This window comes from Balearica regulorum, chromosome 15, assembly GCF_011004875.1.
Source record: "Balearica regulorum gibbericeps isolate bBalReg1 chromosome 15, bBalReg1.pri, whole genome shotgun sequence".
NCBI classification, from domain to species: Eukaryota; Metazoa; Chordata; class Aves; order Gruiformes; family Gruidae; genus Balearica; species Balearica regulorum.
Genome location: NC_046198.1, coordinates 10,913,534 through 10,929,669, shown reverse-complemented (window position 1 = coordinate 10,929,669; position 16,136 = coordinate 10,913,534). Strand labels below are relative to the sequence as shown.

Below are 16,136 nucleotides of genomic sequence, written 5' to 3'. Positions count from 1 at the left end.
CAGCCTCTGCTGGGAGCCGTGGCCAGGCCCCGGAGCTGAGATGCTCCTGAGTCACTTGTTACTTATGAAGGCCACCGTTTTCAGGTCAGTTTTGTTGTCTGCGGTTGGGCAATATCCTGCTCCCTGCTGCAGAACAACACTCCCAGCAGCATTTACCCTCAGGAGCAAACTGAGCTACACTGGAGTGTTTGTGGGATGCTCAGAGGGAGCATCTGGTGCCGAGGTGCTCCTGGGCTGGCTGTGGCAGCCTCAGCCCCAGCAGAAAGCAGCTGTTTACTGGCCGGGGGAAAACACTTGGCTGCAGGGTGAACACCAGGATGGGGCTGGAGCTGATGGGTGCTGGGGTGACCCCACAGTTCTTTTAGGACAGCATCCGATCAGACACCCAGCCTGCTGGCACAGGTCCTGTCCCCATGCCAGCGGCAGGTCCCGTAGTCCCGGGGCTGGCATGTCCGACCCTGAGCGCCGTGCACCCTCTGGTCCTCATCCGTCCCTGGGCAGACGTGGCTCCTGGGGCTGCCTGCTCTGCATTTACCCCATCCCCATTCAGATCCGCATTTGCAGCACCTGCCTTGCCCGGCTCGTTCCCTGCGGGCAGGTTGGCAGAGGGGGTGGATGCAGCCCACTCCCCTGGTCCCAGTGGAGCACCTGACCTCCAAGGATGATTAAAATATCATCGCTCATAGGAGAGCCTGCCACTGGGATGCAGTTGCTCAGCAACGCTGAAGATTAGACCACTAAAATGAGCAAATCGCGGTAGATTTCCTGACTCCAGGTGTTGGATGGTGACCTAGAAACATCCTCGTCCATCGCTCACATGCTGGCTTGGGTTGAAGCCAGCGCTGTGGAGGGTGCAGAGCCATGCCGCCAGCACGCAGTGATGGACTGCAACGGTGCTGCTATTCACCTGTGAGAGTTTCCCATGTGGGATGTCTGGAGCTTGGTGCCTCAGTCCCAAAATTTGTTGACATTTGAAACTAGAGCAGAATGTTGAAGGGATGAAGCTCTCGCTCTTTCCCGCACTTCCTGAGTCACGGCGTCTCCTGCTTGCCCGAGCCCTGGCAGCAGTGGAGTCAGTGCTTTCTGTTGAGATGATTTCTATTTCCAAGCATTTTCTTTGGTTGTGACTCCCCACATTTTGGTAAATGCAGGCTGAAATAAGCATTTTTCTACTAAGAGCTTGGGATTTTGATCAGATACATGTTTTCTTGCCTTGAGACTTCCCTGCTCTACTGAGACACATGAGTGTGGGTGATTCCCTTTCTGTGCATTGCCTTGGGCCGTCAGACCTGTCCTCCGGCAGCACGGCTTACCCCGGCCCTGTTTGCAGCGATGGGGTTGCAGTGACTGCGGGGCCAGGGTGCAGAGGCACGGGGCAATCGTAGCACAGCAGAGCCAGCTCCTCTCCTCCAGCCAAGGCAGGAGCAATGGCTGTGCCCCAAAACATGGCCAGCCCCCATGCCCTGCTCTTTTCCCCCTCTCCCCACCCTCCAGTTTGCAGCTCAGCCTTTTGTTGCTGGTCCTGCCCACCATGCAGGAGGGAGAGGCATTGCAGAGCAAGGTGGGGCTGATTTATTGTTCATTGGCCTGGCGCTGGATTTTGAAGCAGCGCGTTTGCTCCTGACTGCAAGCGTTAATCATCCCGAAACAGTCACAGTCTGGATGTGAGCCAGGCGGGTTTCATATGCAGTTGCAGCACGACAGAAAGATTTCCCCAGCCAGGGGAGAATTTGTTTTACGTTCGTTGCATGCTTCTGGCATTTATTGCTTAACCAAAACCCACTTGATGTGGTCATCTCAAAATGCTTTACAGCAGCAGCGTGCAAAGTGGGGGGGGAACAGGAGAGGGAAGCAGGGACATCTGAAGCAGGGATGTTTCCCAGCAGTCCACGGATCCCCGTGGACTTCACAGAGATGCAGGGGCAGGTCATCAGGCCATGGCAGGAGGGCACAGGAGGGTCCCCCAAACAAGCGACTTGCGCAGGGTATGGACTTCTCAATGCCAAGTTCACACTGCTCTTTCTTGGACAAAAGCACTTTGTGTGCAGTGTGCAGGCATTGGCATTGCTGAAGGGGGAAGGTCCTGCCAGAGGCTCTGTCCCTCTCAGCTGTCTTTCAGGATCCTTGAATCCCTGTCCTATGTCAACCTTGGCCATGGCCTCGCTCTTGCAGTGAGTGGGGTTTGAGCCAAAGCACCCTGGGCTCATCCCTCCTCCCACCCTGTCCTGCCACATTTTTCCCCCAGGAGCTGGTTGGGATGATTTCTGGGTACTATTTGCCACGTTGACCCTGACCAGGTTGGAGAAGCTGAGCTCTTCTCTGTGCCCAGCGCCAGCTTGGGGTTGTGCTTATGGCCAAGATACAAACCCGGGAAGGCTGGGGTTACTGGTGAAATGCGGACGCTCCGTCTCTGGAGCTTGCAGGTAGCCTGCCCCAGAGGTGGGATGGGGCAGCAGCTCCTGGGCAGTGTTGTCAGAGCCGCCCATGGGGGGAAACAGCTTTGGCGTCCGCAGCCTGTGGGAAGCTACCCCATGCTGAGGTGCGAGCGTCGTTCTTATCCCTGCGTGCTGCCTTTCGGCGCATACCTCACCTTTTACTTTGTCTGCCTGCAGGTGGCTGGAGATGCTGATAGTCTATCCAAGGACAAACAAGCAGAATCAGAAGAAAAAGAGGAAGGTAGAACCCCCAACTCCCCAGGTAACTCCAGGGACACATACACTGTTGTCTGGTCCCTTGCCTCCCTCTCAGGGTCACGGCATTGCTCTGCTCTTGGGAAGATCCCCCTAAACCAGCCGGACCAGTGGGCTGCCAGCCCTCTGATGCTGCCTACACAGAGGACCAGAGCTGGGGCGGGCTGGGGCAGCCAGATGGTGTGAATTCCCGGCCATCACTTCCCAGGGTCACATGCTGCTGCTGCTTTCCTGTCTGCTTTGGGGCCATGTTTTGCCCCCCGGGCACTGTCTTGTGGCACCAGCCTCACACACACTGTCCCAGGAGCAAAAGCACGTGGTCCTTGTGGGGGACCGGGGAGAGGTGCTGCCTGTTCATGGGCTGTTTCGGCAGAAACAGGCTGAAATTCTGTCTGACTCTGGTTACCCTCTTTGAGATGACCCCAGAGATAATGGGAATGAAAGGAAAATACTAAAGGCCAGGGCCAGGCTGGGAGCTCTGGGGGCTGGAGCCGGGCTCTCCAGGGACCCGGCAGTGGCTTCGTGCTCACTTTGACTATAAATGGTAAAAAGCGGGGCTGGCCGTGACTCACTCGTTCCTGCCGGGCTCCCACGTGGCCGGGGTGGGGGAGAATCCCACAGATGGAGAACGTGACCCCAAGGCCACCCTCGTCCCTCGCCGGGGCTGAGAACAACCATGTCCCTGAGGCTGCCTGACCTCCAGGCGTGCGTCCCACTGCCGCGGGGAACTGGCTGAGAGGGCTCCTCCAGCCGAGCCGGACTGCAACACTGGGGGACTGAAAATAGCATCAGGGCTCCCCTGAACCCTGGTTTTCAGGTTCTCTTTGATGAAGTCCCCAGGATGGTCCTGGTGCAAACCGAGCCATGGGTGGGGTTTGTATGGTATTTGTTTGAATCGAGTTTCCACCACTCCACTGGGTAAAGAGGTTCTAGGCAAATGGGGAAAAAACTGGGGGGGGAGGATGATCCTTTTTTGCACCAAGCTGGAAGTCTGAGCCACCCCCTGCCAAGGGCTGGGGTCATCACAGCCCCTCAAGTGCTGGCTCCAGTGATGCTCCAGGGAAGATGCCTCCTCCTTCCGTGGCCAAGAGCTGACACATTACAAGTTGCCTGTCCTCAAGCCCCAGGCAGGGGGCTGCCGCATTCAGGGCACCCCAACAAGCTGATGCAGCAGGGCAGGGATGCTCATCCCATCCCTGGCGCAACACTAAACCCAGCCTGGTTTCAGGAGGGGGATGGAGTGGAGAGGAGAAGGGGCGCAGAGCCAGAAAAACATCATTGTGGGTTACATTTCATCACCATGGCAACTTCTTGGAAACCATACAGGATCTGAGCTCCTGAGCACCAAATAAGGGAAGCGGCTGCGGGAAGGATGCTGGCTCCCCACGCGGGCAGACGGGCTCCCCAGGTGCTTGGGGATGGGGTGAGCATGGAGCCTGGTGGCACTTTTCCCCACCTTGGCTTGGGGTGGACCATGCTACTCCAAGCCCCATCCCGCTTGCTACCCTCCTTCCACCCTCTCCATCCCATCGCTCCCAGCCCTGCAGCACCAGAGAAAGACTCAAATTCACTTTTGCAAAACCAACCTCCATGTGGGACCTACTGCCAGACAGATGCTGCGCTGTGTCAGGCACTCCACAAGCAACTTGCAAAGGCAGAAGAAGCATCTTTCCTCTGTCTCCTTAATCGTGCCGATGCAGGCAGCTGGTCTGGGGAAGGAGAGAGGATGCTGGGGACCAAATCCCCCTCTGTGAAATGGCTTCTCCTGAAGTTGGCTGCTGTTCAGCTCACTCTCTGCATGCCGGCGGAGAAAGCCTGATCTCTTTCTAAAGACAGCTGCCCGCTAATCCGGCAGCGGATCATGTCTGAGAGCCACTCAGGGAGGGACAGACACCTTTAATTTGAAACAATGGATATTTCTGCTTTTTCTCACTCCAACGTAGTTTTTCCTTGTCCGTGCTACAGCAGAGGTTGACTGCAGCCAGGCACTCCTGGGGCATCACGGCCATTTTCAACTCTCCCCATCATTTTGCATCTTCCCCTGCAAAATCACTGGGATGGGAGCGATGCAGGCGAAGCTAGGAATATCGCTCCAGCTGGAGATTTTTGGACAGGAATTGTTAGGTGCAATCCTAGAGGTGTTTCCACCTTCGCTTTGCAAGCAGGTTGCATCTTAGGGGAAAGAGGGCAGGTTTCTCCTGCAACTTTTGCCGTGCTCCAGCAGAGCGGTGCAGGCAGTGGGAGAGACTGGGCTTGCTGCCTTTGCCTGCCTGCTGTCCCTGGGAAATCGAGACAGGATTTGGGGCTGAAATCTGGGATTTGAGGCACAGCCCTCTGTTGCAGAATGGGTTTGCACAGGGGTACGACAGGCTACGGTAAGCAGAGCGTGCCCAGACATAGTTAATGCCAGTTTTGCCGAATTTAGTGCATGCTCCTTTTTGGAGCTGGTCATGTCACTGAGCGGCAAAGACTGAATTTCTCTGCTTGCTTATAGACTGCTTTTTGGCCCTCAAATCTGTCAAAGTAAATACATATCTGCAAATAATTATATGAGGGTGTGTGTAAGGAATATATAATAATATATATCCTGAGCTCGCGATTAGCTTTGGGCTTCCAGATCAATGACTGAGAGAGTGGTTGAGGTTGGAAGGGCCCTTGGAGATCGTCTGCTCTGACCCCCTGCTCAAGCAGCATCCCCTCAAGCAGGATGCCCGTGAACTCTGGATCATTTGCCTCCAACACTGCATTCCTTCAGAGTGAAATATCCAAGTTGTTTGTTTTGTTTGGTTTTTTTTAAATTGAGGTCGTTTGCTACTTGTTGTGGCTGTACACGGAACCAGGACACGCTCCCTGGGAGATACCCCAGTGGCTCCGGCGCAGCCCTGCAAATGCTGATTTGGAGGTGCAGGGCTAAAACCCACCAGCAGCTCTGCTGACATGGGAGGAGAGGATGGAGGGGATGCTCTTTGCAGCCCATGTCCCCAGGCTGTGGCTGCTGGCTGAGGCGTTCCTGGATTCCCCCTGCTCCATGGAAAGGGAACAAGCAGCCGGGAAGCTTCCCACAATGCAGAGACTTTGAAGGGGGGCTAATTGTCATTGATTTATTAGTGGCTTCGAGGAAAATAATCTGCTAATGCAGAAGCTTAATACGACAACAGCAAAACATCTGCTAGTGAACAAGACAAACCCTGAACAAGTTGTGAAAGCTGCTTCCTCTTCTGGGGCATGCACTGAACCTGGGCTGCCTGGGCTGCTGCCACCAAAATGGCGTCGGCATCGGCATCCAGAGCCCCTCAGAAGCGTTTAAGGTGGTGGGTGTTGTTTTAAAATAGCATAAGGCTCAATGTGATGTTATATTTCCTTTTTAAGAGAAGCGGCCTGTTCGGTGAGCAAAGCACCTGGGAGGAGTACAGCGCTGGTTGAGTTTTATTCTTTTTATCAGTGGCCCATAGCAAACCAGCTGTGACAAACAAACAACACAGCTGCTAGTGGCGAGGAATTAATTTCCTCCTCCATCCCATGTCCTTTAGCTTGATTTTTATTTTTTTTTATGTTAGTTAAACACTGAGAAAATTCAATCCTGGCAAATGGGACCCAGGAGAGAAGCCTGGTCTTGGTCTGTATTTGTGACAGGCAGCAGCTGTCAGAGCTGAACCAGCCCAGAGAGGGACCAGGGATGTGCAGATGGACTGGGGACATGGAGGATTGGGGACATGGAGAACGACTTGGAGACAAGCAGAGGGAAATGGGGGATGCTGAGTTTATTTGCATCAATTACAGAGGATGCACTCTCACCCCAAACTGGGTTTTGGCAGAGGCGAGGGGAGCATTTCCAGGTTCCCCGTGAGTCAGGACCCAACAGACCTGTTTCTCTGTGGGGTCTGCAGCATTGCACGTGAAGTGGGTGCATAGCCCCACATGTGCGCTGGGCGGCTTTTGGGAAGAGCTGCTGTGCTGGATGTAAGCGGAGCTGTGCAGGGCCCTGTGTGCTGGGGACGAGTTGAGCTTTTCCCAAGGAGTTACATATTGGTGGCTGCTGCATCCTGCGTGCCACACCAGGAGGGGCAGTTCCTATCCAAAAACAAAGCCGGTGAGCCCCTCCACTGCCACAGTGCCCGGCTGAAGGTCTCCTTCATTTGTCAGCTTGCCTTTGCTCTGGATCTTTTCCCAGTTGGATGCGTGGGGGGGTGCGGCTGGTTTTGGGAGCCCTCCCTGGTGATGGACATTTCCTCTCTTGCTGTGAGAGTGGCGATGGTCCCTGCGGCCAAGGAAGTCCTGACCCATCACCCTGCCATGCTGCCCTGGAGGAAGGTTTCCACCTCCAAGCTTGTCCCCTTGGGGATGCGGTGGTGGCACATGGCTGAGCAGCCCCGTCCCCATCCCTGTCCCCGTCCTATCGTGGCATGCATCGTGGGCAGCACCCAAGCCATATGGGACACACGCCTGTGGGGACAGCGGAGCTGGGGCAAACCCCTCTAACCCTGCTGTCTCCCCCATTTTCTTTAGGAGCCCGGTCCTGCTAAGATGGCCGTGACCAGCAGCAACATCCCTAGTGCAGAGAAGGTCCCTGCCACCAAATCCACGCTTTGGCAGGAAGAAATGAGGGGCAAGGACCAAGCAGATGGCGGCAGCAGCATCAGCCCAGCGCAGAGCCCCGTGCAAGGCCAGGCCGGGGCTGCCAGCTCCCTGAAGGATCCTGTGCTGGACAGCAAGGAAGGTGAGGGACAGGAACAACACTGCAGTGACCTGGTTCAGGCAGCTGAGCTGGCAAAAAAACACTGTACAGGGAAAAGTTTTCCACAGATTTGGAAATCTGTGGAAGTATCCCAGAGTATCCCAGCAAGGAGGGGGAGGCAGCCCCCATCCCTGCTGCGTCGTGCAGAGACCGAGCGGGACCTTACAGGATGGAGTTGAGGAAGGAAGAAAAATTGCATCACATGCTGGAACACCACACAGCATGGGGCCCAGCCTGCCCTGGCAGGGAGATAGGGCTGCCTGGCCTCGCAGGCAGTGTTGCCCTTGTGCTGGGGGGAAAATGCCTTTTCTAGCCCCACTATGTCCCCGCCTGGGGCATCCAGAGGGTGTGGGGCCACGCTGTGCTCAGCCCTGCTGTTGGAGCTGCCAAGCCCTGAGTGCTGCTTCCTCCTCCGGCCCCTGCGTCAGGGCCCTGTTTACATTTGGTCTCCCTGATGAGTCCCTGGAAGGCGCCGGGGCAGCGGCATTGTTCTCACTGGAACAATAGGGGCTGGGGACTCTTCCTGCTGGGGCCATGGACAGGTCCCACACACTGCGGCTGTTTCCTTTATCTGCCCACTCGGATGGGGGATGCTTTCTGCCTGCTTCCTGCTGCTGGGAGCGAGGTGTCCATCACCTTGCACCCATGTGGTCGATGCCAGGCTGGGAAGGACTGGGATGGAAATGGGTGCAGAGCGGTAACCAAAGGCATCTGTTTCTTGGTTTGAAAGTTTTGGTCTTTCAACTGTGCAAGCCCAGCCCAAGGGTTGGACCAGCATCCCCATCTCCGTGCAGACCATCGCACCATGTCCATGGGCATGAAGGGTGGTCAGGGTGGAAAAGCCAGGGGTGCAAGAGGTGGTACAACGTGGGCCTGGGGCCTGGACTGTCTCTGCTCTCATTTCCTGCCCCTGTCCTGGGTGGAATCAAGGTGATTTTTGTTAAAAAGCAGAACTCCAACTTGAAACCAAGTGTGGTGACTTCTTTGTCCCTTAGATGAGAGCTCCATGAACGGAGACCGGATAGACTGTGGGCGGAAGACGCGTGTCGAGAGCGGGTACTTTTCCTTGGAGAAGACCAAGCAAGACTCGAAGCTGGAAGAGCAGCAGCTGCCACCCCCGCCGAGCCCACCCAGCCCCAGCACCCCGAACAACAGGTACAGTTATCCCAAATCGCCCTCGCAGGAGCATGCCCAGCCCTTTCCTTCCCCAGGTACCCGATCAGGCGACCGAATGATTCACAGCTTCTCTCTGAACTCCTTGGACTCGAAGAGCAGTTGCCCCATGCACAAGGACTCCAGCAGCAGAGATGTAGGAAGGGGAGCTGAAAAATCGGGGCGTCCCCTTTCTTTTAAAGCCAGCCGGCAGTACACCACCTTGGCCGACGTTCCCAAGGCCATTAGGATCAGTAATCGTGAGGCCTTCCAGGTGGAGAGGAAGCGGCTAGAGCGGAGAACCCGGGCCCGTAGCCCTGGGAGAGAAGAAGTGGCCCGGCTCTTTGGCAATGAGAGAAGGTAAGGGATGAGTGGCTAATCTCCTCCTTGCATGCTTGCAGTAGCAGCGAGGCTGGGTTCCTGCTGCAGCCCCGGACGGAGCAGGCCGTATTTGCCGGGTGAAGCCCCTTCATATTACAGTGCTCCTGGGTTTAAGGACATCCATCCACACTGGGCAGAGGGATGTCCTTAGTAGTGCCAGCGGTAAGGTGTCACCCTGCCTGGCTGCTCTGGGGACAGCTGGTAGAGGTGGGTGATATTTGGTGGCCGTATTTGCAAGCAAGCCCACCTTCCCAGGCACAGCACATGCTGGCAGCTGGCGCCATTAATTAGGTTAGCTTTCTAAACGGTGTTAGAGCCGGGTGCGTTACGCAACTGCTTAATGAGCTGAGAGAGGTTTCAAAATGCCACAGCATTAATCTGGGAGAGGAGAGGCGGGTGCAGTGCCGAGGCAGGGCGCAGCGGGCTGCAAAACAGCTTAGTGCGGAGGAGGACAGGGAGGGCGTCCGCACGCGCGCCTGCACCGCGCACTGGTGTGCTTGGTGCTCTCTGGGCGAGGTGAAAGACAGGCTCGACTTGCCTTGGGAGAGACATTTGTGCTGTGAGGGCAGCAGAGCAAACCGGGAGACAGGCCCCAGGCGAGAGGGCCGCCTGCCAGTCTGATTTTCTTGCCCTGATTTTCCTCCGGGCATGTTCTCTCTTGCACGATTTCAGCAGGCACTTCTCCTCTGTTTCTTCCCAGCCCCTAAAGGACTGTTTTCCAGCCTGGCTTCCTCATGCCAAGAGCTGGGAGCAGGTCTGGGGAGGGCAGCACAGCTTTGTGTCGGTGCCACCGGTTGGCAGGAGGATGCCAAACCCAGCCCGGCCTTGGCAGCGTGCACAGTGAGTGCCAGGCTGGGGATAAAGGAGAAGACCGTGGTTTTGGCTTTCTCTGCCTTGGGAATTGGGTGGGAGGAGAGGGATGCCACGCATGGCCACCCTGGCTGGGGATGAGGCTGAGGAAAGGCTGGTGACTGCAGACTGAACTTTGCACACTGAACTGGTGCAGCATGTTGGTCCAGGCGTGGGCGAGATCGTGGGTTTGCTTGCACAGGACGTCCTGGCCAGCGCCTGCCCCAGTGTGAGAGGACAGCACGTTCCTCCGGTGCCAACAGTCCCTTGCTCCGGCTCCAGGGGTATCGTGCAGCACCAGGATCTGGCACAGAGCTGGGATGTGCCAGCTGAGGACAGGGAGGAGCAGATTTACAGGCAGATAATGGGGCCTGGGAGAGGATGCTGCTGCCAGAGACTGATCTTTTTTAATGTTAGCCCCACTCATTGCCTGCTGATGGGTGCCTTTTCCCAGGGAAAGTCTTCTTCCCAGCCCAGCTGGGCTCCTGGGGCTATTAACAGGGTTTTATTGTTTTATCAATATTGGCAAAAATTTGCCTAGGTCAGCTCAGGGCCTTTTTCAGAGCAGGATGGGTGTAGGGAGAGGAGTGGGCGCTGCACCAGGCACAGAGGTCTTCCTGCCTGCAAGACCAGCATTTGGGAGGGGGGGCGATGGCAGAGAGCAGAGCAAGGGATCCCCACTTGCCAGAGGGTTTGGCTGGGGATCGCAGCTGGTGGTGCCGGAGGAGCGTGCCCTAAGCAGGGGTGGCTCAGCGGGCAGTCTTCAGGGTCAGGCACGTTTGCTTACTCCTCTGGTAACCTGGGAATTGGTCTGTGCAGGTGGTGTGTGGGGAGAGGCCGTGTGTCCCAGAGCTCGGGTGGACTCATCAGGGCATGGAGGGGCAGTCCAGCATCGCACCAGAGAATTAACATTCACCAGCACCCTGCTCAGCTTGGCTTGGCTGCTTTTTAAATTTGAGTTTACTTAGTCCGTATATCCCTCTCATTTTTCTCCGCCAAGCTCAGGCTGTGCTGTTTGAGGTTGAGCAAATACAATAACTCACTTCCATGCTGTGGGGTCAGCTTTTTCCCCCAGGTTTAACACCATTTCTAATAATCCTTCTCAATAACCCACTAACACATCTGGGAACGCTTGCCTGAAATCGCTTGCCTACATGCCAACCCCATAGGTGCCAGCCGGGCATCATTCAGGTTGGCCTTTCATCTCTCAGTGCAGCCAGACGAACTTGCTCTGATTCTGTTGGTGTTTTCGGCTCTTCCTCCCGTTTTCCATTTACCCACCGTAAATCAGTGTGAGTGTCAGAGCTATGGATGGAAAAGAATTATTTTAGGTACTTGGTGCTGCATCCTGAGTGACACACCTGTAGGCTCAGCTCCAGATGAAGCTGGTTTTCAGGCTTCTTGTCCTGTTTCCTTGTAGTAAGAGATATTACGTGACTTATGTCCAAAACTGGGCTGGAAATTTTCCGTGTTGACCATTTATACCTGTCGCTGACTCCACACCCCATGCAGACGTCTGAGCTCACAACCGCTCAGAAACATGAATCAGAAAACAGGAGATAATCTCCATGATTTTGGCACACGTGGCAGAGCGGCGGAGTTCGAGTTCCCTCTGCTGGCACATGGCAGGACGGGGCTGCCGGCACCGTGCTGCCACCACCACGCAGGGGGGCCCGACCGGCCTGGGGAGAGGGTCTGTGTCCGGAGAGGTCAAGCCGTGCATCCAGTCTCCTGTCTCAGACCCACCCCTAGGGCAAAAGAGCAGGGACAGCTCTTTGGAAAGCCCATGTATAAATCTTGAAGCCTGTTTTGCACACAAAATCACAGCGGAGAGGGCTGCAGGGACAACCTTGGGTGCTGGTCCCCATATCCCAGTGGAGCTCTGCAGCTGCGGGGATAAATCCTGGCATGTCTCAGGAAGGTGTCAGCAGCTTTGGGATGGAGACCACCATGGGGTGGGGAGTCCTTGGGGTGCAGAGACCCGGAGCCCCTTCCTCCGGGTGTGCAGCTGCAGGCTTACCTTCTTCCTGCAGCTCCCTGGGGACCATTGGGATTTCTGGATGGCAAACTTGGCTTTTCTTGCACACTTCCAGGGCTGCAGCCTCTAAAACCACGGCTTTCGCAGTTGACCTCACGTTCTACTCACACTGGCAAGAGTCTGCTGTGGCATCTGCCAGATCTGCTGTAGGAGCATCGTCAGGGTTGTGGAGTGTTTCTAGCCTCGATAAATAGCAGAGCTACCTGAAATTGCTTAAAAGACTTTTCTTTCTCAAATTCCTTCTCTGGAGCTTCTTGAGCTGTAAGGTTCTGCCCTGAATGCTGCTTCTACCCGTAGAGAGCAGTGCACGCTCTCCCAAGTATAGTTGGTTTTTTTTCTTTTATAACTATCATCCTCTTCATTTTTGTGGACCTTTTGGGGAAATTCCTCTTCCTTTTCCTGACACTCGCTGTCTTTCTTGCTGCTAAATAATGAAGGAATCCAATAAAAAAAAGCCCTTTCTTCCAATCAAAGAAAATCACTTTAACGATAGCTCATGCTGGTCTTTATAGCTTTCCTTCCCACCGCACACGCCCCTCGGCCTAACAGCCGAGATCTGCAGCTCGGGTTTAGTGGCCTGGAAAAGATTAACAGCCTGCATGGCCGAGGAACTCCTTGGGATGAGCTTTGTAGTTGAGAAAGCACTAAATGGCACTGCAGCTTTCAAAACGCTTCTTCGTACCTGTCCGCAGCCTTGTTTTGTCAACACAGCGCTGCTGTTCAGAGGGAGCAGCTCTCTCCTCGGCACGGCAGGGAGGAGAGGAGAGCCCTTCCCCTCCCCGTCCCCCCAGGATCTCTAACAGTAACCTCTCTGAAATGTTGAGCTAATGGGAAAAAAATGATTCTTTCCTGTAATCTGGATGATATTAACCCTTGGGGCTGTGATTTGGTTGCAGTGATTTATTTTTTCTCCTCCCTTTTTCAATGACGAATTACTGGAATGATTTTGATTTTGTTTTGTATGTAGATGCAGATATACAATTTCCTCTTCTGTTCATTCATTTTCCAGCCTTGTTTTCTTCCAGGTCTTGTTGCTCTCCACCTTCTCCTGCTGTGTTGCTGTGTGACGTGTCCGCCTTTACTTCGCCTGCTTCGCTACCATCTCATCTCAATCTCAAGCCGTAGAACAACCTGGTGGTGCAGCCCCTTTCATGAGAAATCAACCTGCTTTTAATTTTGTTTTATATTTTTTGGTTGGTTTTTTTTTTTCTCCTGATTTGTTTTTCTTCAGGCCTTCACCTAGTAGGGCAACAGACAATGTTAATTCACGGACCTCTTACTCCCTCCTAAACTGAGACTCAGAGAAGGCTGGGCCAGTGTAAAAAGGGTTAAAAAAATTGTGACTCCAAAACAGTTTCCCCGTCTGTCAGTGAACAGAGGATCTGGATTTATGCTCCACAGGCTGGCTTATGTGAACGGACATCTCGTGAGCAGAACATCCCAGGGGAATTGGGAGCTCTGCGCGAGCCTGGGATCTGCCCGCTCCCAATCTGCAAACTGGGAGGCAACAGATGTCCCGTAAAATCATCAGAGACGTTTGAATTTACAAAGCAAAGTCTTCCCCACCAATTTTGTCCCTTCCTTTTTGGTTACGGGCTTCAGCGCCCGGTCCTGGCAGCCTGACTCTGAGCAGCAGTGGGGGGCCCCCAGCCCTCTGGGGGATGTGATGTGCTCAGATTGTTCGTCTCATTTCTGGAATTTGGTGCAAATGTTGGTTGAAAACTGAACATCTCATGTTTTTTGAGTCCTTAACCTGCTGTTCCTTTTTGTGGGAGATGTTAAAAATGATTTTTGGATAACTTGTTTCCCCTCATATGGTTGCCATTGTGATTTTCATGCACATTAGAGGTTCACACAGAGCAAGCAACCCCAAGTTTAGATGCGGCACGCATGGGTCCAAATTTTGTGTCAAGAATCCACCCGGATTGAGCTTTATGGGGAGGTTCGAAATTGAGCTTTAAACCTCACAGCTTGGAGCTCAGCTGGTGCGTGTGTTGGTGGTGGGTTATTGCTTCACGTTCCAAGGTTGTGATTAAACACCTGAGGTTGATACTTGCTCGAACCCCTGGGCATGCAAACTTAGACACCAGCAGGTCCTTTGAAAATTCCAGTATTTCCTCTCCTGTGGGTCAGCGAGCAGCTTTTCATGCTGAAACGGCGTTTTCAATTCCACTTGCAAAGGCCTGTTGTTTGCTTGTTCTTAGGAGCATCCCATTTGGCTTTGGTCTGGGGCTGGCTCCTGTTCCATTCACATTTCTTCATAGTTCTCCTCCGTCCTCGGAGACATGTGTGCCACGGTGTGATGGGCCACTGGGGCGGTGTCTGAGAGCCCAAGTTGTGCTCCCTGCTGTCCATACCGGATTTGCAGACCAGGTTGAAAGGAGGGTAGAGCCCCGGGGTTTTGCAGGGGATGCCCTGCTGTGCCTGCACAGGGTTCTCCTCATCTTCTCATGCCTCTTTAGCTAACACACCCTGCAAGTCAGACCTGGAGGCGCCTACGGACACTCCTCACTCTGTGCAATCCTGTGGGGCTGAGTTTTTACAGGGTATCTATTGCGGTGAACACACAGGATGACCCATAGGTACCTGTTATCTCTGCACCCCAGTTTGGTCTGATGTGTCTCTTGCTCTGTGGCCTGGGGGGCTGTCGATAGCTGCAGTGCTAGAGAGTAAAGACAAAGCTTAAGCCAAAGCTGCTCAATAATCCCTGCTTCTCAAAGGTCTGTAAAATTTTCAAATAAAATGTTATTGCTGGTGTTGCAAGGGTTTTCTAGATATTTAAGAAGATACTATTTGTGGAGCTGAGTAGCATGAAGTTTTTCCCCACTTTGGCTGCAGGTAAAGTGGTGCATATCAGATCGGGGCGTTTTGCCCTGGATTTGTGCACGCTAGAGCTTGCAGAGAAACAGGGACCAAAAGCCAGGTGTGCATGAACACTGGGTCGAGCAATTCTGCAGCCTTAAATTTGTGGGATTGTACAGCTCAGCGCAGTTGCTGTTCTTGTGTTTAAACTGGCTCTGGTTTCCTCTTTCTCTCTGTTTTCCAGGCGATCCCAGGTAATTGAAAAATTTGAGGCATTAGATATTGAGAACGCGGAACACATGGAAACGAATGTGTCAGCTGGTGCTGCCCTTTCCAGTGAGACGCGGCAGGGCAGGAGCGAGAAGAGGGTTTTCCCACGGAAGCGGGTAAGCTGCTCAGCTGAGGTCTCATGGTGGGGTTTGGAGGATGGAACCTGGGATCTGGCAGCCCAGTATATAGGGTTTAGCTATAGGGTTTGTCCCTGGGTGGCGCGGGGGATCTGGAGTTGCAGGCAGACTTGTGCAGGAGCCTGAATGCTGTGTGTGCTCAGTCTGTGCAGGTTTGCTGCTTGCTGCTGTGTTCTCTTTGCCCAGCTGCAGATCAGAGTGGAAAATCAGGCTGTCTTTTCTCCTTCCTCCAGAGCAGAAAGAGGGAAACTTCAGATCTGACATGGCAGGACACATCAGGATGGGGTGTAGTAACAGAAGAAACAGGCAGGCTTCAGAGTCCCAGTTGTGCTTAGATATATTGGGAACAAATTAATGCCTGAGAGGCCTGAAAAAATGTATTGCCAATGAAATGACACTTGTTCTGAGCCAGAGATGCCCCTTAAAGATGCGGATTTTTATGCCACGAGCCAAGAGAATGGGACTCTCTGTCCTAGTTTCTGCGCTGATCTGGGCTAACGCTATTTACACAGGACTTCACTTGCGAAGGTGCAGCTGTGGGCTCCATCCTGGATGTGTCTGCGTCTCCTCTGTCCCCGCATCGCCGGGCAAAGTCACTGGACAGAAGGTCCACAGAGTCCTCTATGACGGTGAGCTGCTGCGGCTGTGTCCTCTGCCTTGGGGGAGCACGTGAGAGGCCCTTCCTGGGCAGGTCCCGTGAAAGCTTTACTGTGCTGCTTTCCCCAGAGCCAGCACGTAGGACATAGGATATGCTCTGATTCGGAGCAGGTTTCAGTGACTTGGCCTCACACTGCACACTTGGTGTGTTAAAGAGAGCTAACATGTGTCCTGGCTTTGTAACGATGCTTCCTTGATGTTTATGCAGTTGCAAGTGGGTGTCAGTGGGACAAAGGCTGCGAGGAAGGGCTGAACCTGCCCTTCTGAGCTTTCCTCCCTTTGCATGTTTCAAATGCTCACCAGACCTGGAGGCAAACAGTACAGAACAAACACAAAATGCTCTCCTCTCACTCGCCACCCTTCTGCAGGAACAAAATAAATACACTTGCTAATCTCTCAAAAAGATTACACAGCCACTGTAAATA

At 54.0% G+C, this 16,136-nt stretch overlaps 1 protein-coding gene across 4 annotated transcripts in view; it reads left to right on the top strand.

Moving 5' to 3' along the window:
• MPRIP (myosin phosphatase Rho interacting protein) overlaps positions 1-16,136 on the top strand; it is an 81,198-nt gene that overhangs the window by 35,877 nt on the left and 29,185 nt on the right. For 3 of the 4 annotated variants that reach the window (XM_075768087.1, XM_075768089.1, XM_075768088.1), the window contains exons 5-9: positions 2,613-2,697; positions 7,197-7,407; positions 8,421-8,580; positions 14,892-15,033; positions 15,567-15,683. In XM_075768087.1, coding sequence (XP_075624202.1) covers positions 2,613-2,697; positions 7,197-7,407; positions 8,421-8,580; positions 14,892-15,033; positions 15,567-15,683 — 715 coding nt within the window. Of the gene's footprint in view, positions 1-2,612; positions 2,698-7,196; positions 7,408-8,420; positions 8,938-14,891; positions 15,034-15,566; positions 15,684-16,136 lie in introns of all 4 variants that reach the window. The other variant, XM_075768090.1, reaches the window with a different exon arrangement.